Raw genomic sequence first — 27,922 nt, 5'->3', positions numbered from 1 at the left:
GTGAACCTTCATCCATCTTTACATCTCAGACTCTACCTCACTGCAATGCTCTTTTTATACCCAGTCATGTAACTGACCAGTTAACCTAATTAGGTCTTAAATACTCCTCCAGCTGTTTTGTACCAACTGCTTTTCCAGCCTTGCCCCTATTCCAACTTTTTACAGATGTGTTGCTACCATCAGGTTCAAAATGAGCAATTAAACTATGATGAGGAAGAGGAGGAGATTAGCAGGACAGATGCTTCAAGGACGATACACGTCACTCTTGGAGTCCTTTGATGCTGAAAGCAGGTACAAACCACTATTTGGAGGGAGAAAATGTGGAGCTGTGGACCACTGATTCAAAATTTTGGGAAAGTGGTTTTCATCTGTCTGCTGGGTTCAGGTTTTTTGTGTTGATGTTCAAACAACAGGACTTCCCCTCATTCTAAAGACTATTGCATCCTATTTAATACTGCAATAAATAACTGTATGAGTTCAGCTTAGTGAAAAGTGTCCCTGAGATCAGCTCACATCAATTTAACAGGCCTAGATTCAGTTGGAAAGGATGCTACAGAGGCTGGTGTCATTAAATATTCAGTAAAACAGCCATTGTAGAGTTTATAAAAATAAAAATAAGGATGAAAACTATTTAATAGGATAGAAGGACAACAACAGTAGTCCCTTTCATTTGTTTAGACTGATGGTTAACTAAATGTTTTCATATGTAGTTATTGAAGGACATGCAATTATTGTGGCATTTATATGTTTATTCATAAAATTTACTGGTAATTTCAGTTTGAGTTTCAAAGTATTCTATAAAAATGTAAAAACCACTTCTTTTCCTTTCAGCGCTGGCTGCTCTGGAAGTGATTTTCCAAACACGTGAAGGTTTTGTACAAAGTATCGTATCGGATTGGTATCGGAGATACTGGCTTGTATTTTACTTGGTATTGCACATCACTATCTGAGATGTTGTTTATGTTGTACTGGGAATGAAATATGGGTTGATGGGATTTTGGAAATCGTATGCTGTTTTTATTGACATCTTCCACAAGGTCTCAACTTGTCTGATTGTTGAAATTGATTTTTTAAAGCCTCCTCTGATCTAACAACAACAGCAACAGTTTTTCAGTCAGAGGTCAGAGGTTTCCCTGCAGTATTTATGTATTTATGACCGGCTGATAAAGGCAGCAGGTGTGATTGGAGACCGAGCTGATCTTTAGGAAGATTGAAGCAGCAGGTCTTCCACTTCAACGTGAGCATGGAGTGGACGAGAGTGATCATCACGTTGCTCTTTTTGCTTGACGCTTTGGGTCTTTCCAGTGCCAAGGGTAAGAGCAGAAACAGGGAACTGATGAATGTGTGGGTGAACTTGCTCCAGTATTCCTTGTTATTAGTGTTATTTATCTTATTGCTCCTCCTCTGTGGGACACCAAGTTTCTTAAACTTTCTTCTGCTCAGATTTTTTATATCTCTCATGCATTTAAACATTCAACTTTTTTCTTGTTGCTTAGAACTTACACTTTAAGTTATTTTTAGTCTTACTTCAATCTTTCATCCAAACTTGAAGCAGAATATTAACACAGTCCCTCCAGAAGACCTTAAAGATATTTTGTATTCTCAGTTTATGCATGGATTTTACCTTCAGCATCATCATATTTTCACACAGGTACTAAAAGTAGATGATTAACCTGATTAAAAGGCTATAAAAACGATGCCGTATTCCACCTCTGTGAGTGTCAGACGTCTGTGAACCTCAGAGAATAACAACACATTGGCAGATGAAACTAACATCTGGTGTTTTTATTAAACGGGATGATATCTGGTCTCAGTGGGTAGGTGGGTGTCTCATTTAAGGCAACGCAAGGCAAATTTATTTGTATAGCACATTTCATGTGCAAGACAATTCAAAGTGCTTTACATAAAACATTACAGCAGGGTGCAGAAAGCAATACAAGTGCATAAAAAAACTAAGATTTAAAGAAATGCAATTAACGTTATAAAAACAGAAGGGAGATGCTAAAATAAATTAGATAAAATACAAGAAATAAGGTTCCAGTGTGGGGAAAGACAATATTAAAACATGACTACAGCTTAAAAGAACCAGATGTAGATTTTGACTTCTAAATAAAAACTAATGAAATGCAGCAGAGAACAGGTGGGTCTTTAACCTGGATTTAAATAAACTGAGTGTTTCAGCTGATCTGAGGCTTTCTGGGAGTTTGTTCCAGACATGTGGAGCATAGAAGCTGAATGCAGCTTCTCCATGTCTGGTTCTGACTCTGGGAACTGATAAGAAACTGGATCCAGATGACCTGAGGGTTCTGGCAGGTTCATACTGGGTCAAGAGGTCACTGATGAACTTTGGTCCTAAACCATTCAGAGCTTTCTAGACCAGCAGCAGAACTTTAAAGTCTATCCTCTGACGAACAGGCAGCCAGTGTAAAGACCTCAGAGCTGGACTGATGGGGTCCACTTTCTTGGTCTTAGTGAGGACTCGAGCAGCAGAGTTCTGAATAAGATGCAGGTGTCAACAACAATTTAAACACATTTGATCTTCACAATTGGATGACCAAATAAGCTGCGGATGCTGATCCTCATCAGGATGGATAAGATTAGCAAAAACTATTCAAAAAGTTTGGACCCAGCCAATCAGATGGTGTAAAATGAAAGAAACCAGCATTAGACTCGGCAGTAGAGCTTGACCAGTAAAGATCACTGTAAGAAGTGACATCTGTGAGGTCATTAAAGGAAGTCAGGGTAGTATCTAAAGGATCTGAAGACCTCTGTTATACTGGCTGATAATGATGTTCATGAATCGATCTGGAGCGGCAGGACTGAGCCCTTCAGCCGGAAAGTAATAGCATAATGTTATGGCAGTGCAACGCATTGCTTGAATAATAACTAAGAAGAACACAACACAGATAAAAAGGAGGAAAATGGTGGACATCCGGCAGTTTAAGTTCTTTAGGTGTGTGGCTATAAACAACTAAAATCCACCGTATATTTAAACATGGAGCTGTTGATTCGCACAGGAAGGGATGACTCTTTTGACCAATCAAAGGATTGCAGTGTGTTAGGCTCCACCCCTTGTGATCAGATAGGTAAGATTTGGAGCCCACTGAAAGGGTCCCAGAAAAGTGGGATGGATCAGATTGGATATTCCGGTACCCTTCCCGTTTTTGTCTGTGGAAATGCAAAAAATAAAAAAATAAAAATAATGCGTACAGACCCGCATCCGTTTGTGGAAATGGGGCGTTAAGGTCACATGGTGTCACTGACTCTCTGGACCAATCCGTTTTCCTTGCTGCCTGTGAACTGCTAAAACTGTTGTGGTCCAATGTATGACTGATGTGAAACTCCTGGGAGAAGAGTCAAAGCAGCATTGTAGGTCCTCTTTTCAGGGATGGTTTTCTTTTCTTGACGCCTCCCTCAAACCAGCTGTCTTCTGTCCAAAATGTGGACATTACTGTCTTGAGAAAGGTGTCGTTTATGCTGGAGATGCAGATGGACGTGTGAATCTGGACCTGTTGAGCTGTTCTCCTGTGTTGTGCTATGAGTTCATGGTCTCTGCTGTATAAAGGTGTGAACATTCCTTGCTGCCCAGCCACCCGACACCACTCAGCTTGTGTTTGGGTGTTTTGTCCTCTGGCAGCTTCTGTCTGAGGGTTTTGCTTTTATGGAACAACATTCTTGCTCCTGTTTTTTTCTGGCTTTCCTGTTCATGATGCTTTTCCAGATTTAGCTGATTTGATGAAAGTCCAGTTGGGATGTCAACAGGTTTGAACTGCTTTCTTAATGTGTTTTTGTTCCTTGAGTTCTCCCTCCGTCCTCGTAGAAAGGTTTTCAGCCTGATGGTGTAAAGTGCTGAAGATGGACAATTTCTGTTCACAGTGGGTGGTTTGAGTCCAAAAGCAGATACTGGTCTGTGTGTGGGTTTCTGGTAAACTGCAGTATTGAAACTCTGCTCTTCCTTAACGTTGTGATGTTACATAAGCTTATTGAAACAGGGAATTAGAGCTGATATCAATACTGAAGGTGTTCTGACACTATAACAATAAACAGTGAAGTTTAGGAAATCCCAGCACTGCTTTTCCTCAGTTAATTACCATATATCAGAGTTTATATCTTTGTTTTAATCAGATTATCTCATTTAAAACCTGTACAGTGTGATGATGCCTAAAGCCACACACATTTATTTCTCTTTCATCTGGTGACACTTTGAGACTTATTGTTTTCCTTCTTTCTTCTACCCAAACCAGCAGATTTTTGGTGTCATTCATCATCACAGAGTCCTGAAAAGGACTTTGATGTTGGATTCTCTTTTTACCCAAGTATCAGACTTCTTTTCTAGGTTTCTTACATACACCTTTAAAACTTAATCATCTGCCATTCAGCATTCATTTCTCTGCTTTCCCTTTCTTCTCCTTCGTCGTTTCTCAGTTTCCACATTAGCTTTCATGGTTTGAACCTTCTGTGGGTGCTTTGGAGGAAGCTTCCAGCCCTTTCAGATCAGTACGTTCAGTCCGTGTGGAGTTATGCAACTGTTTAATCAGCATTCATGGCGGACGGTCACATCAAACTGTTTACAGCACCCGGAGATGTATGGCAGCAGATAAGAGAGCACGAGAGTGAGATATGACAGCTGCTGCTACAAAACATGCATCCTGACACACACAGTGGAGTCCCAGAGGACAGTTTTTATTCTGCTCACAGTGATCTGCTGCAGGATGCACATAGAGCCTCTCAGAATCTCAGTTTGATGTTGCTTCAAAGCACAAAGTTACACCTGAGCAAGGACATGCACTTTAAAGAGCCACTCAAGCACTTTGCAATGTCATAAAGTTGAGGAATATTACTCGTCATGAACTGTAAGCTACTGATTTGTGCAGATGGACATGAGAAGCAAATCTTCACAACATGAAACCTGACTTCTAGTTGTCAGACTTCTATTGTCTATTTTGAGTTAGCACAATTAGGGTGTGTGAACCTAAGGATAGATATTCAGGTCTACTCATATCTTTGAGCTGAAACAACTCATGTTAAATTGAAAATTGAGTCCAACTTAATATTACAACTTTATTTACCCACTGAATGCAGGTTCACAAAACACGAGTCTTTTAGTTGCACTTACTCAACTTTATATCGAAGTTTAGTTTTTATAGTTTGGTGTCCTGTATATCAAAGTTTCACTTCTATAGTGTTGTCCCATGAAAAGATATAATGAAATATTTGCAAAAATGCGAGGGGTGTACTCACTTCTGTGAGATACAGTATATACACATGCAAACTCCACAGCTCGAACCTCTCCCCCCAGCTGAGATGCAAACCAAGAACCTTCTTGCTGTGAGACAACAGGGGGAACCACCACACCACCCTTCAGCCCCAGAAGTCTGGATTTATTGTTTTTATTGATTTATTCTTTGTACTTCGATCCACTGTGGTTGTTTTAAAGTGCTTTATAAATAAAGTTGGATGGGACTTCAAACACCCTTTAACAGTAATCTTATTTATTAGGAATAATAAACATTTCCATTCAACATTTTACATACTGAAGTTGCAGGAATGTCCAATATATGCCCAGAACCCAAGTATCAATATATTCATGTCCAGCAAAGAGAATATACATATTTATATAAACCATACACACTAATACACACTAATACACTCAGATATACACTACTGTAGAATATGTGTCTGAACTTTTATCTTGTATCTGTTACTAACATGTATTCATAGTATCATCATGGTGAGATTAGACTATTCCCAAGACTTGAAAACCATTTTACCTGCATGGTGCTCTTAGTTGCTCCATTATCTAAAGTTCTTTCATTTTATTGCACAAGTGATTTGTAAACTTGACATTTTGAGATAGCTTAGCTTTTTTTTATTAACTATGTGCTCACCTAACTTAGAAAGAAATGTTGAAATGACAACTTTGTAGGTTTTTACAGTGTGTGCATTATGGAGCCAGGTTCTTCCTGATAACAGAAATTATTTCAGGATTAAGACCAGTTTGATCTTTGTTTGCCTGCAGTAGAGGAGGAGGACCCTGAATACTGGAGGTCACAGGCCAGGGAGAACTTACAGTGGGTGCTGGACAGAAAGCTCAATGCCAATGTTGCCAAGAACATTGTTTTCTTCCTGGGAGACGGTAAGTTACAGAAAACACTGTCATTTCCTGACCTGAAGGTGTTACTGAACAGCCCCACCTGGCTCAACAGGTGAGACAAACACCTTTAGGAGTCAGAGTCTGATTTGATTTTTGACTCAAGCTTGGGCTAAAAGAGAGTAAGAAGATATGTTAAAGCATCACAGATCTTTAAAGCGAGGGAGTGTGTTAGAGGTGAAATATGTGAAAATGTGTGTGTGTTTCTGTTTGTGATGTGTGTGTCAGGTATGGGACTCACAACCTACACAGCAGCTCGGATCCTGAAAGGACAGCTGCAGAACCGCACCGGAGAGGAGACGGTGATGACCATGGACACTTTCCCCCATGTGGGACTGGCTAAGGTGCACACACACACACACACACACACACACACACACACACACACACACTGGAATATATGGTTGACTGCATGGATGCCTGAATATTTACCTGTAAACTGTCAGTCGCATTCATTCATTCTGTAAACTAATCATACAGAATGTCTTAGACGAAATTTTGGACTGGATACACATTTAATAATGTGTGTATTCTTTAGAACAGATGGCTGTGGTCTGATCACAACAGGGAGGACTTCGGGGACACGAGGACGTTTTGCACAAACTGCTATGTAGTAAAATCCAGAACAATGCAATCCCACCAGAATCTTGACCGTGGATGTGTCCAGACAACAGGCAGCCTATGCATCAGAATCTGCCCCAACACCATCTAATATTAGAAAAATACATCATTAATCCCAAAGGGAAATTGCAAAATAGACATAAATGTCATTACGTTTGTACCATGTAATCGATGTAAGAATAGTCAGTGCAACGTTGGGCTACCTGTTGTAGCTAATGGCTAAAAACATTGTAACATAACTTTGAATAATTATCTCTGTCCTTAAATGTAGTCACTGTTCTCTGCGCTTCATAATCAAATGTTCGTGGATAGCCATGAACAGACGACTGGTCCATCTGTGGGAGTCTAGGCAGGTTTGGAAGAACAAGAGCAGGACACTGTGAACTCCATGTTAATCTTTGCTTGAGCGCTTCCTCCTTTCTTCTGCTCAAGGTGGCTTAGTCAGTTGCGTTTTAGATGACGTAATGACACAGCAACGACTTGGCTCCATCTGCTGGAAAACCGAACAGGTATGCTGAACGTACCAGCTAAGCACCGGCTCTAGCACCAGCACCAAACCGGCACCCGTTCGTCTTTAGTGAAAAAGAAGCCAAAGTGATCTAAAACAAATATTCTCTCTCCTTTATATTGAAATCTGTAGTTTATTACTGATAATACTTGAGTTTTCTTTTCTCAGACTAGAACAGTCATGTCTCAGCTACAAGCTGAGTTAAGATGCAAATAAAACTCCCGTTGAGGGCAAGACAGGTTAATTTACCCAACACATTAAAGTGCTTTACATAAAACATTAAAAGCATCACAGGGTGCAGAAGAAGCATTAAAAAGTGCTTTAGAAACAAACTTTTAAAAGAAATAAAAGAAATTTGATAAAAAAATGAAAAGCTAATATAGAATAAGATGAAATGCAACAAGCAAAAATTACAGTGTGAGGAATTAACAGCTGTTTTAATAAAAATAAAAAATAGATAGATTTTAATCTTTATTTAAAGCAGCAGAGAGTTTCAAACCCACAGTTTGTTCCAGAAACTGAACACAGCCTCTCCATGTTTAGTTCTGATTCTGAGAACAGAAAGTAGACTTGACCCTGATGTCCTGAGGGATCTAGTTGGTTCATAACAAACCAGAAGATCATGAATGTATTTTGCTCCTAAACCATTCAGTGCTTTAAACTAACTGCAGAATTAGAAGTCAATTCCTTGACAGACAGGAAGCCAGTGTAAAGATCTGAGGACTGGAGTTCTATGATCCACTTTCCTGGTCTTAGAACAGCAGCGTTCTGGACTGATCGCAGTAGTCTCGTCTACTAAAGATAAATGCATAAATCCTGCTGAGACATCAGTCCTGTAATCTTCGAGATGGTCCTAAAGTGAAGGTCAAACAGCATCTTTTGGCTCAGATGATTTTAAAGCTTTTACAGTGTATTCTGACCCAATCCATTATACTGATGATTATAAATGTAGTGTTTGTAGTTTTAGGTGCTTGTGACTAGTTGCGTCAGATTTATGTCAATATTTGGCTGTTTCTTTACTTGGATTTAGTTTTTTCTTTATTTTCTTTAGTTGGAGCTGATAAATGTTTTGCATATATAACACAAATAGGTATTTATATGTTAAATAACATTCTAAAGACATAAATGATTAAATTATGACAATAATGATTAATGTTCTGCTCTTTTAACTACCTGTAATCTTTATTCAGATCAGGCTCATGCTTTCCAGCAGTTTATGTTTTTGATCATCTGTGTGTGTGTGTGTGTTTGTGTATGCAGACCTTCAGTGTGGACTTCCAGATTCCCGACAGTGCAGCCACAGCCACGGCGTATTTGTGTGGAGTGAAAACCAACCTGAACACCATTGGAGTAAGCGCGGCGGCTCGTAACGGGGTCTGCAAAACCCAGAAGGGGAACGAGGTCACGTCTATCCTGAAGTGGGCCAAAGATGCAGGTGAGGTCACCCCAAGACAGAGACATGATGTCAAGTAAATCCCTGTAGTATTCAGAGTTAGAAACCACAGGGACAGGCTTATTTATTAGGTTGTTGGGATGTAAAATAGTGATATTTGTTTTTTATACAAGGATCAACCTTTTCTTTTGTGAAGCAGTTAATAGTTTTGCAAATTGCCTGGAACCCCTGTTTTCCACAGATGCATCGTTTTGATTGACACATACTGAGTTGCATAATCTTTCAGGCCATCAGAAATTTGTTTAATGTGCAACTTAATGTTGACTTAATGTTCCAGTTGACAGACTGGAAAGTACTTTCAGAAAATTCTCATGAAACTGCACAAATTGATAACAAAAACAAGATGACATGACTGCCCAAAGGACACTGAGCATATTAAAAAAAAAACTTTCTAAGCAGAGCTGACCTTCAGAAGGAGCTCAGACCTGCCAAAGGACAGTTAATCCTTACATGATGCTGGAACAAGGTGAAAGCAGACTTCTGCAGCACAGACAGTAATGCTGAGTCATGTTTGAGGAGCAAACAGATTCCTGTAACTGTCCTCGAGACAAGAAAACCCCTCAGGTCTTCACCAAAGTTGATTTTCCGGCTGAGCGCTTGGCTGTGGGCTGCAGGGACTCAGGATCGACCGCAGGACGATGTCCTGCTCAGGAAAGACCTTGACTGTCGCCACTGTTTTCATCAGCTACAGATAGGAACAGCCCTACTGACTGATGGTAGATGTGTGAAGGTGTGTGTGTTACGTAGAACCAGAAAACTATTTTTAGTCTTTGACCTGAAAAAAGAAATTACAGAATATGATGTTTTAAAAGCACATTTCACAAAACGACCTCCACTTTATCATCATTTATGTTACTGGAGGGGAACATCTGGGGCCAGGACCCCCCCAGAGGTCTCAAGATGGATGTGAGGTGTCACCAGATGAGTTTTCTTCACTCTTTGCTGTTGTTTTTCTACCTGCTAAAATACATGTACTGAACATTTCAGTGTGCAGAAAGATAACCTGGATTAGAAATGCTGCCTCACAACATACACAAGTTGAATCTCCAAAAACAAAAACTTTTGGTTCCGTATTATTAACTATTCTCTGCTTTTTTAAAAAAATCTGTCATGTTTCAGCTCAGAAAAGAAATTAAAAACTACCTAATTCACATAGATTAGCATAACTCTGCCTCCTGAATTCCCAGGTTTATGACCAAATCAGCACAGCCCTGCAGGGTAAATAGTTTTTTAACCCCCTTCTGATTATGTAAGTTTATCCTCTTAAAGAGACATCAACAGTTCATTATTTTTAGTGTTATTTTAACAGAGAGAGACAATCTACCAAATAAAACATCCAGAATAAAACATTAAATAAAGGTTATAAATGAATTTTTATTTGATCAAGCAATCATAACTTAGTGCTTGGTGGACGCCAACATATAGTTGAAAATATATTCAGAATATATTCAGAAACCACATAGGAAACTTAAAAGTGTGGTACTGTAATACAGCCACCTACTCCACCTACTCCCTTACAATATACAAAAAGATCTGACAAACATTATAACTAATGGGCATGCCAGCCTCTTAAAAAACATCAAGAAAAATTACTCTGGTTTAGTGGTGGACCATGTTTGGTCCTCAGAAAACAACTTTGTTTGTGCTGCAGCTGGATATATTTATAGCTTTAAAATACATACATGGACTGTTCACAGCATTAAAGTTTAGTGAGATATATGCATTTGTTTCTGGATGGTTATCCTGTTAGATATTCACTGACCTGTAAGTGCATCTGTTTTAATAAAGTTCAAAGATCACTCCTTCTGAGATTTTTACAATAAAATTACAATACAATAAATTTTTTTCATATAAGTTTTTAATTTTTACATTTGATCCCAAAATGACTCTATTTCACCATGAAAATAGTGGTGAAAGTGCCTATTCTGAATTTCACATACATAAAATATGCATATGAAACCATTTTGAAACCATCCTATATTTTTCTGATGAATGTCACTAAATGCACGATTGTCACCAAATTAACAGGAATATTCTGTGTTGAAATTCTGCAAAATTACAACTTCAAAGTAGTTATAGATTTTATTTTAGATATGTACATTCATTGAGACATACAGAGAAAAAATTCCATCAGTTCATGATGATGAATTTAGGTATGTATTATTAAAAGAAATGAGTAATTTTGATCATGATTATCATCCATAACAGAATACTCTGACACTCTTAGTTCACACCAGTGGAGATCAAGATTCTTGAAAACCGAGGCAATATCCAATCCACTGTTAAGAAGCCGACCTGGCCGACATGCGGAAGTGACGTCATGATCATGTGATCACTCCGGTTTACACCAAACATTTTTATTTTAAAAACCGTTGATTACTTTGGTATTTCTGCTACTGTCATGAATATGAATATTCTAAATGAATGTGTAGAATTTGTGTTATTTTTGTAATTATTTTATTTTTGTGGAAACTTAAAAATAACTTAACTAAAGTGATTTATATGTAGAAATTAAGCATTATTGAGTATAAGGGGAGGGGCTTAGAGGATTTAAAGGGAAGCCTGAGAAGTGCAGAGGGTCATTCATTGAGTTGCATTGCTGGCAACTGGAAGGATCGATTGATAGAATATTGGAATATTTTTGGCTGGTCTCAGGAGAGACAAACGGTATATGTTTGTTTTCCCTTTTTCCATTTTTTGTAAATATGTAAATATAACTTTTACTGGAGTTTTTGGACATTTTTTGCACTGTTGAGCACAGTGGGAGCCACGAGCACAATAAATCCACCACAAACAGAAGTACAGCTTGCCTGTTTTATTGGTTGGCGAAGAACCCCGCCACAGTGCTGAACAAATTTACTCGGCCAAGAGGAGCCATTTGGATATGGGTCTCCCCTTGAATCTTAAATGTTATCCTTTATTATTTTTTCAAAATACTTTTGCTTATAACCGCTGGACTGGACTGGAGAAACAGGGACGGAAGGACAAATGTGGATAGAGGAGAAATAGGGGGAGAAAAGACAGAACAAAATAAAACAAAGGAAGAAGTAGAAAATAAACCACAACAACTGCAATTAAAGCTAAACAGAGAAACTCAACAGCTGCTACACCTGTAAAGAAACAATAAACAATCTTCTAAAAGAACACAACAGACAATCTATAGGGACACCTGAGAGAAAAAACAGTAAAAACTGTGAACACAACAGCAACTAGTATGTGTGTGCAGGTGTGTACGTGTCTGTGTGTAGGGTGTGGGTGTGTGTAGGTGTTGAGTGAGTTGTGTACAGCTTTTTCCACTGATGGTGAACTCCAACACATTCACTGTATAAACTGAAACTTGCTTGCAGATCCAAGGTCCAGAACCAAATGTCAAGCTGTTTAAAGTGACTCCTCATGTTTAAATGGATTTCAAACTAGATGTGTTTATATTTAGTAGTGTATAAATTTATGTTCTTCGTTTCACAACTATAACCTCAGTGTTACTTTATTCATGAAATATCCCTTATCAGATTACAGCAGCCAGACTCATGGCTCAGATAAAACAGTTTTAAAGTCTTTATGCAGCTGTTTTACACCTGAAACACATCAGATAGTTCAGACGCCTGTCCAGCTTCTAATGAAGTCACCTTTGGACTTTTTGTAGTAAGCCAGCATACATCTTGATGTGTGACAAACTGATTGCAGAGCAATTAGGATAAAAATAATAAGTAATGAGCAGGAGTGTTCTGACTAAAGGCCATGCTGTACCACAGCAGCTGTCACCAACACAAAAAAGGATAAAAAAAAAAAGCTTTTTATATTAATTGGAAGCCCTGTGTCTGCATCAATCCACAGAGAGGAGCAAGAAAAAACTTATGTACATAAAAACTTTTAAATGATTTTGTAGATTTATCAGTAAATTGTAGTTTTGGCTTAGCTTAGTCCCAACCTCCAGAAATCCTGTGGCAGGATATTGAACCCCACACTGCTCTTCAGTGTGTTTCTCACTTTTCTAACAAGCATGCCACCTGTTGCTTCTACGTCATAGGGAAGTCTGTTGGCATAGTAACCACCACTCGAGTGCAGCATGCCACCCCAGCAACAGCTTACGCCCACAGTGCCAGCAGGAAGTGGTACAGTGATGCTGACATGCCCGATGCTGCCAAGAAGGATGGCTGCACTGACATATCATCCCAGCTCATCAAAAATGTAGACATCGATGTAAGTTCTCATGACACAGGTCATTGTTATGATAATGTTCGAACATGTGGGTTTATGACTTTATTTCTGTTTCCAGGTGATCATAGGTGGAGGTAGAAAGTACATGACCCCCAGGGGTACCAAAGACCCAGAGTACCCCAGTGACTTTGCCTCCAGGGGCAAGAGAAGAGATGGACGAGACCTCATTAAGGAGTGGCAAAGCCTGAAAATGGGAAAGGTAACGCTAACAGGTTTTGCTAAGATGCTTTCTGTGTGTCTTTGGGATTCTATGTTTCCCAGACCTTTGAATGTAGAGGGACTGTCACATAATAGCAGCCTGCCTGGTGTTTCTGAATCTAAATGAGAACTGTTCACTGACCACACTATGCACGAGTATCAACATTTGTAGGCAGAAAGTTTTGGCACATTCTGGTGACTCATGGAAGACTTTTTTTCTTCAAGACAAACCTAGAAAACCTCACCTAACTTTTACAGAAGCTCACCCAGACCAAGAGGAAAACTTTTTGTCATGACTTTTCTTTTCAGATGGTATAAATATGTAGATGTTTTTAGTGAATGAAAGGAAAAGCTTTGCTCAAGAAGGACACCAACCTCGCCGTGGAGCACTGATGGAGATGCTAGGTGCTCTTATTGCAGTGTAAAGAGTAAATTATTAAGATGCAGATGGAAAACAGTCTGCAAGCATCAAGTGTCCAAAACATCAAACTTCCAGTTCAATTTCTGGTTCAATAAAACATGCAAAATTATGTAACACAATGCTCAAAGGAGTTAAAAATGACTCTATTGCCTGATTATATAGAAATATAGATTTGAAAACTAAGTATTAGAGGATAGCGAAAAGCAACAATGACAGCAGGTGACTTCTTCAGTCACAAAGATGTCATAAAGATGTTTATTATCAGCCTAAATGTTCCATTTCCCTGTGTTACAGGTTGCCCACTATGTGTGGAATAAAACAGACTTTGATGCCGTTGACCCTGATGCTACGAACTATCTCATGGGTAATTTTCATAATTGGTGTTGTGTGAAGCCACAGCTTCCCTGTTTTTAATGATGTAAACCCCACAAACTGTACACACGTGGTTTTTCATTTCCATCACACTCTTTTCATGACCTAAATTGTGTTTATAAAGAACATTAGTGTTTCTGGAGAAACATTGTCCAAGCACCTATAAATAGCAGTTAAGTATGTTAGTGAGGCTGGGACGTAGGAAAACCACCTGAAGTAAGACGACCCAGAAGAGTTGTCTGTTTTACTGTGTTTTCACTATACAAACTGCTTCAGGCTGGCTTTCATGCTAAGCTAAGCTAATGTAAGCTAAGTGCATACTGTAACTTCACCAGAGTGATGAGACAAATGTTCTGTGACCCTTTCTAAAAGTGTTCTATTGCTGAGGTAACAGTAATGTAATGTAATATAATATGCTGTATAAGAAACTCAAAACTGAGTAGTTTTTAAGTGACACTAGGATGCAAACAAGATTACTAACAAACAGACATGATGCTGAATTCTAACATATAGCAGCAGATGGTAGCTTTGGTAATGCTGTTGTTAACGTATAGCAAACTGATAAAAGTAACAGAAATAGACTTTTAGAAAATTTTCTAAGGTGCTCTGTATGTGCTAATACAGCTGGCTCAGTTGTATAGCTAGTTAAAATGTTTAAATAAATATTTTCAGTAACAGTAGTTATACTACCACAGCAAATAGTGACCTAGTCAGAATGCCATCAAAACAGCAGATAAAAGCCCATACTCTGAGCTAGCTTAGCTGCTGTTGTTACCTCACTTTAACAGTTAGCAAAGCGAAAGCCTTATCGATTCAAGTTAGCTACTGACAAATTATAGAGTAATTTCTAATTTATTACAAGCTACTTTCATTTGAAACATGACGGACAATCCAGACACTGAGATAACTGAATGGAAAGCAGCAAAAAATCATGTGATAAAACCTGTGTATTTTTTATCAAATAAGAACTACAGAACTATAATAAGCTATATATATCTTCTGTATAAGATATATAAACATAAACCATCCATACATTTGTAATTTCATTATGTCCATTTAATACATTCGTTTGTGTCTGCAGCTGCTGCACAGTCAGTTGAGTATATGATGTAAGTGGTGTGTGATGGTGCAGAGATGTACGTTTAGTCATCAAACTATTTCTGGACTGAGTGCTCTCCTGCTAAAGGTTGATGATAGAAGTTTGGATTTTTTCTCCAAAGCGGTTCATCACTACCTGTGTGTTGCAAATAGCAGGATGATAATAAGACATTTTCTGCTGTTATTTCTGTGCTGAGGATGAAAAAAGAAGGCATGCTGTAATTCTAATTTGGTTTACCCATCCACCTCCAGCTCTATTTGAACCTGGTGATCTGCGCTTTGAGGTAGAAAGAGACCCGAGCATGGATCCATCCATCATCGAGACCACAGAAAAGGCCATCCGCATCCTGCAGAAAAACCCAAAGGGCTTCTTCTTGTTAGTGGAAGGTGAGAAAACAGCTTCAGCACAAAAAACCAAGAAGCAACAAAGTTTTTAATAAAAATACACCTGTTCTATTTCAGGTTGATCTGCTTAGTTTACATCCACTTCGAAAAATCATTAACAGCCACATGTCTAGCCAATTCACTTTTTTTTTTATAAAGATATATCTATATTATAAATTCAGTAGGTGGGAAACATGTATATGATAGGTTTTACTTTGGCTGTACTCAGTGCTGTAAATTCCAGAAAATTAAAAACTTTTAATGATTTGAATGATATCATTAGACTCACCTGTAGGCACACCTGTGCTTTTTAGGCATCATGGCTCATATAATAAAGTGTAAATCAGTCAAACTGACAAAACAAACTGTGGACCTTCATAAGTCGGCTTAAAGGATGCTGAGATCATACTGTAATTATTCTGCAGTAGATGTGTCTGTTTGCTACAACTCCTGTACATTTGACTTCAGTGCTGATGTTGGTTTAAGCTGCTGGTGAATCTCCAACCTCCATGCTGTGATGTATCAGAGAACAGCCTGTACCTGCACAAGATCTGGTGACTTGACATCGATTCTCCCTACAGCTCGATGAGTTTCTGTTCTGCTTCACCGGCCTCTTCATCCATCTCTCCTTAATCTGAGGCAGCCGCCTGGGGACTCCGTGGTTCCACCGAGTGTCTTTGCCATGACTTAAAAATAACATAAAAATGTATAAATAGAAGCAGGCATATGGCGCACCCGATCACTGACAGCTCGCCGATATCACAGCTTATTAACTGGGGTCTACTTCCCTCTCCAATACAGACAGTAAAGAGGAGAGGATTATAAACATAAAAGAAGGTTTGAGAAAAACTTAATCAGCTAGAGAAAAACATTCAAATCTCTTTGTGTATGTGGATCTGTAAACCTATGGTTGGTCCAAGTCAAATCCAGAAACATTTGAGTCTTTAGTCGAGCCACATGAGATACATCAACCTGATTTACTCACTTCTCTACTCAGTAACACATTAAAATCCATTTAACAACAATTTCACTTGATTTTCATTGTATTTAAAACAAGTCAGACTTAAGTCACTAAAAATAAGATAGTCAACTCATGTCAGATAATTAAAGATAAGCCAGACTTTCCAAATGTCCACTTGGAAAAATGTCTAAATCAATTCCATATTAAGAAGTCCCAGGTAGTTTCAAACATTTCCAGGATGAGTTTCAAGTAAATTCAGACAAGTCCGAGTCATTTTAAATCCTAACAGACTGGTTCTGAGTTAGGATTTGAGTTTTTGTAAAGTGATTCCTGAAATAATGCATTTAAACAAATAAACAAAATAAACATCCATCCATCCATCCATCCATCCATCCATCCATCCATCCATCCATCTATCTAAGCAGAGAAGCCCAGACCTCCCTTATCTGAGTTCAGGTTGCAGGTGCAGCAGAGCGGGAAAGCCCAGATTACTTTTCTTATCCCCAGCCACTTTTTCCAGCTAATCTAAAAAGTCTTTCCAGGCCAGCTGACGGACAAAGTTCCTCCAACGTAATCTGGGTCTTCCACTGTGCCTCCTCCTCCTGTGCCAGGATCATCTCACCAGAGAGGTGTACAGGAAGCATCCTAACCAAATGCTTCAGCCACCTCATCAGGGTCCCCTCAGTGTGGAGGAGCAGCAGCTCTACTCTGAGTTCCTCCTGGATGACCAAGTGTTTCACTCTATCTCTAAGAGTCCAGACATGGTGGGGAGGAAACTCATTTCAGTCATTTGTATTTGTGATCTTTTTCTTTTGGTCATTAACCACAGCTGGTGACCATCGGTGAGGGTAGAAACATTGATGGACAGCTAAATCAAAGGCTTCACCTTTTGGTTCAGCTCCTTCTTCACCACAATAAACTGATGCAGAGTCCACAGCCCTGCTGATGCTGCACTGATCTGTCTGACAATCTCCTGCTCCTGAGATACTGGAACTCCTCTACGTGGGGCGGAGTTTAATTCCCAAACTGGAGAGGACTGTCCACCCTTTTTTGGTTGCAGACCATGGTCTTGGATTTGGAGGAGCTGATCCTCATCTCAGTCACATCCCATTCACCTGTGAACCACTTCACTGACAGCTGGAGATCACTACATCATCTACAAAAAGCAGAGACCCAATCATGAGTCCACCAGACCCCTTCAATGCTTCAGAATTCAGTCAATAAAAGTTATGAACAGAATTGATGGCTAAGGGCAGCCCTGGTGGAGTCCACCCATCACTGTAAGCAGATCTAACCGACTGAAGGCAATACGGATCAAACTCTGGTTTCACAGGGACTGAGCAGTTTCCTCATCAGTGGGGTCTGCTACCTGGTTTACTTAAACTGATAACTATTCTTCTGTCACTCAAACTAATCACCATCCTGTGTGTTTGTGTGTGTTCAGGCGGGCGAATAGACCAAGCCCACCACGATGGCCGGGTGTACATGGCCCTCCATGAAGCTGTTGCTTTTGATGATGCCATTACCAAGGCCCTCGAACTCACCAAAGAGGAAGAAACTCTCACCATAGTGACAGCTGACCACTCCCAACCTGTTACCTTCAACGGATTCCCTTTTCGAGGACAGAGCATTCTGGGTAATTGCAGCTGAACTTCCTGAACATCTGATGCAAAACGTCACAGTGAATTTAACCTTCCTCTTGTGTTAGCTCTCTGTTACCATCTCTTATGTTTGTGTGCCGGTTATGACCCTGTGTCTTAAATCAGCTGTAAACTACACAAAATCTATCATCCAATTTCTTTTTATCTATTGGTTACCTTGCTAGGCTTCCTTATTCATGAGAATATTGATTTTAATGTTTTTGGTGTGGTCCTCTGGGACATTTTTTTTAAGTATGTCCCTCAGTTTAAATAAAAATAGATAATAAAATTAACCTCGCGAGTATCATATAAATAAATAAAAGGTTGTTGTGTTACATGACCATTACAGAGAGGTATTAAATCACATTTCTTAAATAAATTTGTTTAATTTGTCTTTTAAATATTATTAACTATAATAACATTTATGGTGGTACAGGTTACTTTTGAGTCATTTACATTTGCTTCCAGAAAAAGGCCAAAAGGTGTTTTTTTTTTTTTTTAAAGCACTTTATTTCACTTCATTTTCTCAAAGCAAGGACGCCTCTTTTTACTGATACTGGCATAAATGGCTTAAACATGTCTTGATGCCACTGGCTCTTGTAATGGCAAACCTTGTAATTCCAGGGGTCATTAGAATGACATTTGCTCCATCTGACCTGTCATTTGTATCATGTGCTACTGACCTCCAACAGATTTTACCATCTTTGGATTTAAGTCTTTAAGGGGTAGCAACTTCACTGACAGCAACCACCTCATCAGACTCATCAGATGTGACTTCTGGATGATATTCCACATTGTCTTCCTCTTTTAGAAAGCCACTCATCTGTATCGCTTTTTAAACTTATTTTCACCAAACATTTCATCAATAAATGCTATTTTCATTTTTGCATCTGCAAGCTGGACATGTGCTCTCTGCAAGTCACCAATTCTACACTGAGTGCTGGACATGGCCAGCTTTGTTTGTGTGCGGGTATACAAGAGGTATACAACACCAAAAGAGAATCATCCAAAGCTCAAATGATAGAGAAGAGCAGGCTGTCAATGTGTTGGATGACAATGCACTTTTAGCTATTGCTTTATAATCTTATTTTTATAACGGGGTCAAAACTGACCCTAACAACACAAAGGTTAGAATTACAACAACAGCATTTTATAATTTAGAGATTTTTTTTTTTTTGCTTTATTTTGGATGAAATAGAGGTTCCTGACAAAGTCAAAAAGCCTCAGTGCTATAGAAATATTTATGTGGTTCTTTTATCATTTAAACCCTAAAAACGAGTCTGCGCCGACTCTAACAAAAGAGGAAGGTTAAATCTTTGCTTTTCTTGCATCCACATTTCTCCCTTTCTGATGTGTTTATCCACACTGTGTGTGTGTCTCAACCACCAGCAGCTTGACATTTCTTCTGCTTTCTCTTCCCTGTAATTACAGCCTGGTTGAAGACTCTCAGCTGGCAGCCTTTCTCCTGCCCACTGCTCTATTTCAGTCCTTCTCTTTTTCCTCATCTCTCCTCCCTCTACCTGCCATCAACCATCCAAAGCATCGCCTTCCTCTCTCTGACATATTCTTCGGCCGTCAGACTCACTCTCCTGTTTGAGAGTTTTATAATGACTGTATGTTTTTCTCACCTTCAGCTCTCCTCTTCCTCTCTGTTCTCTCCTTTTAGTTGGAGGCTTGAAACCAGATGAGTTATTGCTTTTCCAGACAATCGTTTGTCAGTCAGAGAAGGAACAGCAGAAGTAAATAATAAATCCATTTTAAGGCTTTTACTTATCTTTCAACCACTACTGGATTTTTAAGCTTTACTAGATTAGATACACATCTTCACCGAGGAAAATGCTGATATTTTAGAGATTTGTTGGCATGAAAACATACTAACTTGTGAACATATCAGTATCTACAACTATGACTACATCTCTCATCATGCAAGTCCTGCAGAGACTGCTATTGGCTCTCCTCAGTAAGCAAGTTAACTCCTTTCACGACCACTGACAGTTTGCATATCGTAATCATCTTGGGGTTGAAAACGCTACCATTTACCTGCTTCAAAGAGCCCACTCTCATCTGGACCAATCAGGCAGCACTTTGAAGATCATATTCTTTTATTTTTCAAGAGTTTTTAATACATTTCAGCTGCTCTGCTATGTGAGAAGCTCCATAAATTCCAGGTGGATACCTCCACCACCACCTGGATTTATGACTCCCTGACAAACAGACCACAGTTGGTGAGACTGAAAGGTTGTGTGTTTGAGATGGTGGTCAGCAGCACTGGAGCACCTCAAGGGACCGTACTCTCACCCTTTCTCTTCACACTGCACACCTCAGACTTTCAATACAACTCTGAGTCCTGTCACCTGCAGAAATACTCTGATTACTCTGCAGTTGTGGGGAGTATCAGTGATGGACAAGAACTGGTCAGTCAGTTTGTGAGATGGTGCAGAAACAATCACCTCATCTTGAAGTCAATCAAAATAAGAGACGATTGGTACAGGAGTAAACAGCACAGTGTTTAGATGTTTTATATCTTCAGTCAGTCTGTTGTGGGAGGTCTAATCAGCTTTGCAGCATCTGCTGGGGCAGCAGGACCAGAACCAGAGACTTAAAAAGCTAAACAAACTGATCCAGAAGTTCTGGTTCTGGGAACTGATCTAAAGCTGATTGTCCAGAAAAGAATGCTGCAGGAGCTGCAGAACATAATGTTCACCACAGTGAGAAAACAACCGAGTGTGTTCAGACAGAGGCTTCTTCGGGTCTGCTATAACACAAGAAGATGCAAGATGTCATTCTTAGCAGCAGCCACCCCCTGTGGAACAAGGACTTAAATTAATCATTTCTGACTAATACCTGTAGATATATATATATATATACATATATATATATATATATATATATGTATGTGTGTGTATATAAATAAATTAAACCTAACATATTAATAAAACAACCCAAAACAAAATCTACATTTTAATTTATCTTTGGTTATTACAGTATTTTCTTCATTTCATTTCATATCAGTCTTCAAAGCTTGTATTGATTGAACTGTTGTTGTGTCATGCTGTTCCCACCTTTCCACTTCTTCTTTCCTACCCATCATTTATCTTCTTCCTCCTCGTCTTCCTCCTCCTCGTCTTCCTCCCAGTGGTACAGCAGTGATTAATGGGACTGTGAAACTCTAAGCTCTTCATCAGCAGGGAGACTCACCAGGCTAATGGCTCATCTGGAGAGAAACACTGAGATACTCAACAAGCTCGAGACCTCCTGCAGCCCCCCTGGGATACAGAAAGGGGCACGTGTGTGTGTGTGTGTGCATGGGTGTGTGTATGTGCAGCACTCTGAGGCAGTAAAGGACAACACTGCAGATTAATCAAAGATAATACTTGTGTTTTCCAGGTAAATCTCCACTGTGGGGGACAGACATGTTACCCTACACTACACTGATGTACGGCAATGGGCCTGGACACAAACTCATTAATGGCAAGCGCCCTGACATCCGCAACATCACCACCAGTAAGATGCACTGATTATTCTTTAAATTTGATAGACTATAAAACAAATTCACACTCAACAGGATATTCTTTAAATAAAATAAATAAATGAAACAATCCTTGTGACAAAGCAGAAGTATGGTGGTGTATTTCTCTGCAAAGATCCCCTCCCTCCTTATTTTACTGGACTTATCTGCGTTTGTCTGCATGTAGATTTAATGTAAAATAAATTAAAAATACTTAATAAATCCCAGAGGGAAATCAGAATGTTGTAGTGTTTTTTTTGTTTGTTTGTTTGTTTTTACAAATAAATAATAATAATATATAATATTGACTAATAATAGACAAGGCAAGGCTAATTTATTTGTATAGCACATTTCATGTACAAGACAATTCAAAGCGCTTTACATAAAACATTACAGCAGGGTGCAGAAAGCAATACAAGTGCATTAAAAAAAACAAAGATTTAAAGAAATGCAATTAATGAAATAAAAACAGAACAAAGATGCTAAAATAAAACAGATAAAATGCAAGAAATAAAATTCCAGTGTGGGGAAAGACAATATTAAAACATGATTCCAGCTTAAAAGAACCAGATGTAGATTTTGACTTCTAAATAAAAACTAGTGAAATGCAGCAGAGAACAGGTGGGTTTTTACCCAGGATTTAAATAAGTGTTTCAGCTGATCTGAGGCTTTCTGGGAGTTTGTTCCAGACATGTGGAGCATAGAAGCTGAATGCAGCTTCTCCATGTCTGGTTCTGACTCTGGGAACTGATAATAAATGAGAAAACAAGAAAAGTTAAATAATTACATAAAATGTAATGTATAAAATAAATATAACATTTGAAGTATAAATAAACGGCAAATAAACAAATATTCTGTGATGTTTCTGTCTTCTTCAGAGAGTAAAGATTACGTCCAGTTTTCTGCTGCCCCGATGCAGTCCACCACCCACAGTGGGGAGGACGTGGCTGTGCTGGCCCGTGGACCTATGGCTCACCTCTTCAGTGGCGTCCAGGAGCAGAATTACATCGCCCATGCTATGGGCTACGCTGCCTGCATAGGCGCTGACCTGAGGCACTGCCAGGGGCAGGTTGAACCACCTGTGGCTCACAGCACCTTCCCCACTGATGGGGTCGGGTCAGCTCGGGCCTCAGCAGCTGTGCTGAGCAGCCTCCTCAGTTTGGTGCTGATCCTGATAGTGTTGATGTGAGATCAGAGGTTAGAGTCCCCGAGCAGGGGTCTTCGAGTCAATCGGGACACATCGAACATCAGTGTGGCTTCTTGTGCTGCTGCTGGTGACGCATCATGTTAAACTCATAAACAAAGAAATGGATCAGACCCACAGGCAGGAAATAAAGTAAACTCATCTGTTTGGAGTTTGTTCAAATAAGAGTTTATTTGTTGCCTTATTGATTTAAGTCATTCAACCATACAAATGTGATTTTTTTATTTTGTAAGGAAAAAAAATTCTCATGAACTATAAAACTTCCAAATTTAGAGATGATCTTATTTATTGAACTGTGACAAATGAAAACCTTGATGACAAACTGGTATCTCTTCATCTGTGTGGTGTAATAATTGGATGAATAAATAAATGCTTTATTTCAAACTTATGGCAAAAAAAGAAGTATTGGCAAACACAAAACAAAACAAAAATAAGACAAGCTGTAGTAGTTTGTCATTCATTTTCTCCACTTGATATAAATAATCATCAGTATTACTTTATGTTTGTCCAATTTTATAATTACAATTAACTCCATATTTCTAGGGGTAAGAACAAAACACTGTTTTTTTTTTTTAAGAAGCAGCCCATGAAAATACACTGACTGTCCACTTTATGAGGTCCGGCTAACTTCAAGGTCCCATATTCTACATTTTTTCAACAATTTCATATGGGTATCAGAGGGCCAACAACATTGTTTTCAAAGAGTATTACCCCAAATTCAGCCTTCATCCTTAATTTCAGTCATTCATGATTGGCTTTAGTGAGGTCGACAGAACAGGCTGTTTCTGTGTCTGAGCATTTCAATGCCTGTCCACTCCCATTCCACGCCCTTCTCTGGGAGAGGGTTTGAATTTTGCTGGTGCCCGCTCTTGGACTTTTAGCAAGCGGGCTCAGCTAGCCAGGGGGGCAGGTCAATGGAAGTTTCCATTACCCAGGGGAGTGTTTTTCCCTCCACAGGTCACAAAGGGAAAGACTCACCTATTTCAGCACACATTCACTAAAAAGTGGAGCAAGCAAGTGAAAAAAGTGACAGGATTTTCTCATTTTTAGGCCTCATACACAGGTTACAAGGACACATATGACTGTTAGAAAACCTTTAGAAAGAGAATTTTGCATAATATGGGACCTTTAACAGTAAAATCTAATTAGCCAATCATGTGGACATGATCGTGCATTCACGATGAAGACGACTTGCTGAAGTTCAAGCCGAGCATCAGAACGAGGAAGACAGGGGATTTAAGTGACTTTGAACGTGGCATGGTTGTTGGTCAGATTATTTCAGAAACTGCTGATCTACTGGGATTTTCACACACAACCATCTCAGGGTTTACAGAGAATGATCTGAAGAAGAGAAAATATCCAGTGAGCAGCAGCTGTCTGGAACATGTCTTCTTGATGTTACTGACCATGTCCAGCCCTTTATGACCACAGAGTAGTATCTTCTGATGCTACTTCAGGCAGGTAAATGTATCATGTCACAAAGCTCAGATCATCTCCAACTGCTTCCTTGAACATGACAATGAGTTCACTGGACTCCAACGGCCTCCACAGTCACCAGATCTCAGTCCAGTAGAGCAGCTTTGGGATGTGGTGGAACGGGAGATTCTCATCATGGATGCAGTCGACAAACCTGCAGCAGCTGTGTGATGCTGTCATGGCAATATTGAACAAAACATCTGAGGAATGTTTCCAAAACCTTGTTGAATTTATGCCACCACCCTGGTATGAGAAGGTGGACATAATAAACTGTACAGTGAGTGTGAATTTTGTATTATTAAATGTCTGATTACATTTTAATGTAGAACAGAGAAAACTGAGAAAATGTCCTTGCGATTTAAGTTTTTTTTTTTTTTTTTTTTTGAAAGAACTGATCCTCATTTCTTTGATCCTCTCTTCTAATATCCGCTCTGCTAATTGAAGTTTGAGGCAACTTGGTTTGATGACTTTAATACAGCAGCCTCTTAATAATGCAAAATATTTAAAGTTCATCTATTTTTACCTGTGACAGATTGTGGTAATTATTTGAGACATCTGTTGGGGATTGGAGTTGTTAAAGCTGGTTTTGACTCTCCTTGCTCTCATTCAGTCTGGCCAGAGGCCATCATATCTGTTTCAATAAACGGGTTTGCTCTTCATCTTTTCCATAGAGGACTCATTTATACATCAGATGTTGGAGGAGGGGTCTATGCTTTTGTCTATGCTGAGGTTTGAGGATATGTGGACAGAGAGGAAGAAATTAATAGAAGCAAGGTATTTTTAACATGTTTTCAGACATCACTTGATCTCTTTAATATTAAATAAGTGATCAGTTATGTGAATATACTGTTTAAAAAAGTTACAAATTAAAGTTTTGTGTCAGTTTTTCTGTCTAAATTCTTGGAAGAAAGTGTATATTTCCTATTACAAAGTTCAAACCACATGGACCTTTTAACACCTGAGAAAACACATTAAAAACAAACTGGACAACATATTTGGACTTTGAGCTAAATTTTAACAGCCACATAAACCAAATCAGCCTTTACTACCTGATGAACATATCTATAGGACTGATGACTCAGCATGATTTGCAAGAACTTGGTAATGCGGTTGTTTTCAGTGGGCTTGACGACTGTAATGAAAGCTTTTATAGGTCTCTAAAAAATCACTAAGACAGCTGCAGCTAATCCAGGATGCTGCTGCTTGTGTTCACAAAGACCAAATAAAGAGAACACATCACTCCAGTTCTCAGATCTCTACACTAGCTCCTCTGAGACAAAGAGCTGATTTTAAAATGTTGCTGCTAGGGTACAAGGCAAGACAAGTTTATCTGCACTTCATATTTCATGTAGAGGACAATTCAAAGTGATTTACATAAAACATTAAAAGCCTTACAGCGGAGTGAAGGACTCAATGACAAGTGAATTACAAAAAAAACATTTAAAAAGAAATAAAAGAAATAAAATAGAAAACAGAAAAACCTCAAATAAAATAGATAAAATGTAAGAAAGGAAGTTCCAGTGTGAGGAATTAACAGTTGTTTTTATAAGAGGCAGCAAATAAAAAAGTTTATAAACTTTATTTCAGACTGCTGGGAGCTTCAGACCTGCAGTTTCCTGGGAGTCTTCTCCCTCTCCATGTTTAGTTCTGTCTCTGGAAACATAAAGTAGATTTGACCCTGATAACCGGAGTGATCTAGTTGGGTCATAACGAACCAGAAGATCCTGAATGTATATGGTCCTAAACCATTCAGGTCTTTGTAAACTAACAGCAGGATTTAGAAGTCAGTTCTTTGACAGATAAGAAGCCAGTGTAAAGATCTGAGGACTGGAGTTATATAATCCACTTACTGGGTCTCAGTGAAGACTCGAGCAGCTGTCTGATGGACTTCCTAGGGAGACCTGAAGGACAGCGTTACCGTAGTCTACTAAAGATAAATGCAGAAATGGTTCTGGTGCAGGACATAGATCTGATCATCTGACACCAAAGAAGCCACCAAGACTTCTAAGATCATCTGGGTCAAGTCTGCTTTCCATCCCGAGAGTTAAAACTAAACAGGGAGAACCAGCATTTGGTTTTTATGCTCCAAACATCTGGAACAATCCAGCAGGAAACCTGAACCAGTTCTTTTAAATCAGGTCTGAAAACTCTTTTATTTGTGTCTGCTTTTAATTAAGAGAAGAGTTTTTCTTTTTTCTTTCGATGATGATGAAGCTGAAGATGATGACATTGCTGATGAAGATGATGATGACAATGATGATGACGAAAACAGTTATGATCTCTTTCGCATTGATGTCTGTTTGCTTCTAATGTTTTATCTAAAGCATTTTGAGTTGTCTCTATGAATAAACCTGCTGCCTTGCCAAAATGTACCAAAATGGCCAGACCTCTTCTGAACCATCTTCACTAAAAACTCTAAATTTGTTCTACTTTTCTTGATCATTGTTTTTTTTTAGGCAAGCCTGAAACATTTTCTTTCATATTATGTCCCATCTTCATTTATTCTTCACCATTAGCACTGATATTTACATATCAGAGTCAATGGTGAAGAATAAAAGAAGTCTCTGGCAGCACAGTGGCAACAACCAACATCATGCTCTGCACAGCTGATGCACATGGCTCTTTAGAATCTATGGGCTTTAATTATGAGCTTGCTGTGCCTTTATCTTTATCTATTAATTTGAGCAAAGTATGCTCTGTGTTGCCTGTGACTAATGACATCTAAACAAATTTCACAAATGTTCCCTTAACTGCACTAACTGTTATGCAATTTTTGAGCAGAGGCCTAAAGAATATGCACTGGGCTAAAATAGTTTACAAGATATTTTTTTAAATTTCATAAGACTGCTTTATGAGAAAAACAGAAATTTTTTTAAAAAGGAAATTAGATTAAAAAAATTTAAATAAAGTTTTAAATAACAAATATTTCAAAATGGTGGTAGTGAAAATAGGAGCCAATGAAATTAAATAAACGTCTAAATTTACTGGTGTTTTAAAGCAGCATTGGAACCTGTCAAACCAGTCTGTTCTGTGTCAGCTTCCAGAGGGGGATGGACTATCTCCTCTTTGCCATGCAGACAGTTGCATCCAGATCATCATCATAACATCTGCTGGTCTTCTGCTCTGACAGACAGAACTTCTGTACCATCTTGTCACAGTTTTCCTTGATAAAATCTGCAGAATGTTAATCATGAGCAACATGAACCTGGAAGACTTCCGCTTCAAGAGGCGAATCCCCCCAAAATGCTTTAATCAGATAAAAGGTAAAGAGCAAACTTTTCTGTTTCCATAGCTTCTTGTCAGACCTCTGCTGTTGCTGTTTAACCGTTTCACAAACGAGTGTTAAAGTAACAATGCATAAATCAATACTTCCAGCATTTGTCATCAGAACAAAAAGCTGATTTCTGCTCATCTACTGCACTACTTTGTTCTAAAAAACTTTTAACTCTGAGGATTACAGTTTGGAAGTCTGTGTCTGTATAAACGGAGGTTCAGAAAACAACATCTCCACATGTCCTTCTCAGCTCTGCAGTCATATACAGGCTTTCCGCTCCCCCGCGGACCCCTACTCAGCTGCCTGTACACCACCTTTCCTTTTGATGGCGCTGGAGCAACGCACACAGAATGAACGCAACTTTAATGTGTTATGAAATGAGAATTAAGTGCAGGAGACGAGGGGGAACATAAGACTGCAGTCCTGTAACACCTT

The 27,922-nt window shown here is 38.9% G+C and overlaps 1 protein-coding gene across 1 annotated transcript; it reads left to right on the top strand.

Annotated features, from left to right (window-relative positions):
* The first annotated feature begins 4,543 nt into the window (after positions 1 to 4,543).
* alp3 (alkaline phosphatase 3) lies at positions 4,544 to 23,409 on the top strand. Its single transcript, XM_041994030.1, has 11 exons — positions 4,544 to 4,613; positions 6,020 to 6,136; positions 6,380 to 6,495; positions 8,541 to 8,715; positions 12,761 to 12,933; positions 13,010 to 13,150; positions 13,865 to 13,934; positions 15,293 to 15,427; positions 17,830 to 18,021; positions 21,413 to 21,529; positions 22,412 to 23,409. Exons 1-11 carry the CDS (start codon positions 4,544 to 4,546, stop codon positions 22,720 to 22,722), a joined length of 1,617 nt encoding a protein of 538 aa, XP_041849964.1. The 3' UTR covers positions 22,723 to 23,409.
* Positions 23,410 to 27,922: the final 4,513 nt, after the last annotated feature.

Source organism: Melanotaenia boesemani, chromosome 9, assembly GCF_017639745.1.
Source record: "Melanotaenia boesemani isolate fMelBoe1 chromosome 9, fMelBoe1.pri, whole genome shotgun sequence".
NCBI lineage: Eukaryota > Metazoa > Chordata > Actinopteri > Atheriniformes > Melanotaeniidae > Melanotaenia > Melanotaenia boesemani.
This window is presented reverse-complemented; position numbering and strand designations above follow the sequence as displayed.

Bases quoted from the DNA above. Each gene is read 5' to 3' on its own strand.
- alp3 (XM_041994030.1), top strand. From the start codon at position 4,544: ATGGCGGACGGTCACATCAAACTGTTTACAGCACCCGGAGATGTATGG. The intron at 13,935-15,292 runs GTAATTTTCATA...ATCCACCTCCAG, and splicing joins TGCTACGAACTATCTCATGG to CTCTATTTGAACCTGGTGAT. The intron at 18,022-21,412 runs GTAATTGCAGCT...TGTGTTTTCCAG, and splicing joins TCGAGGACAGAGCATTCTGG to GTAAATCTCCACTGTGGGGG.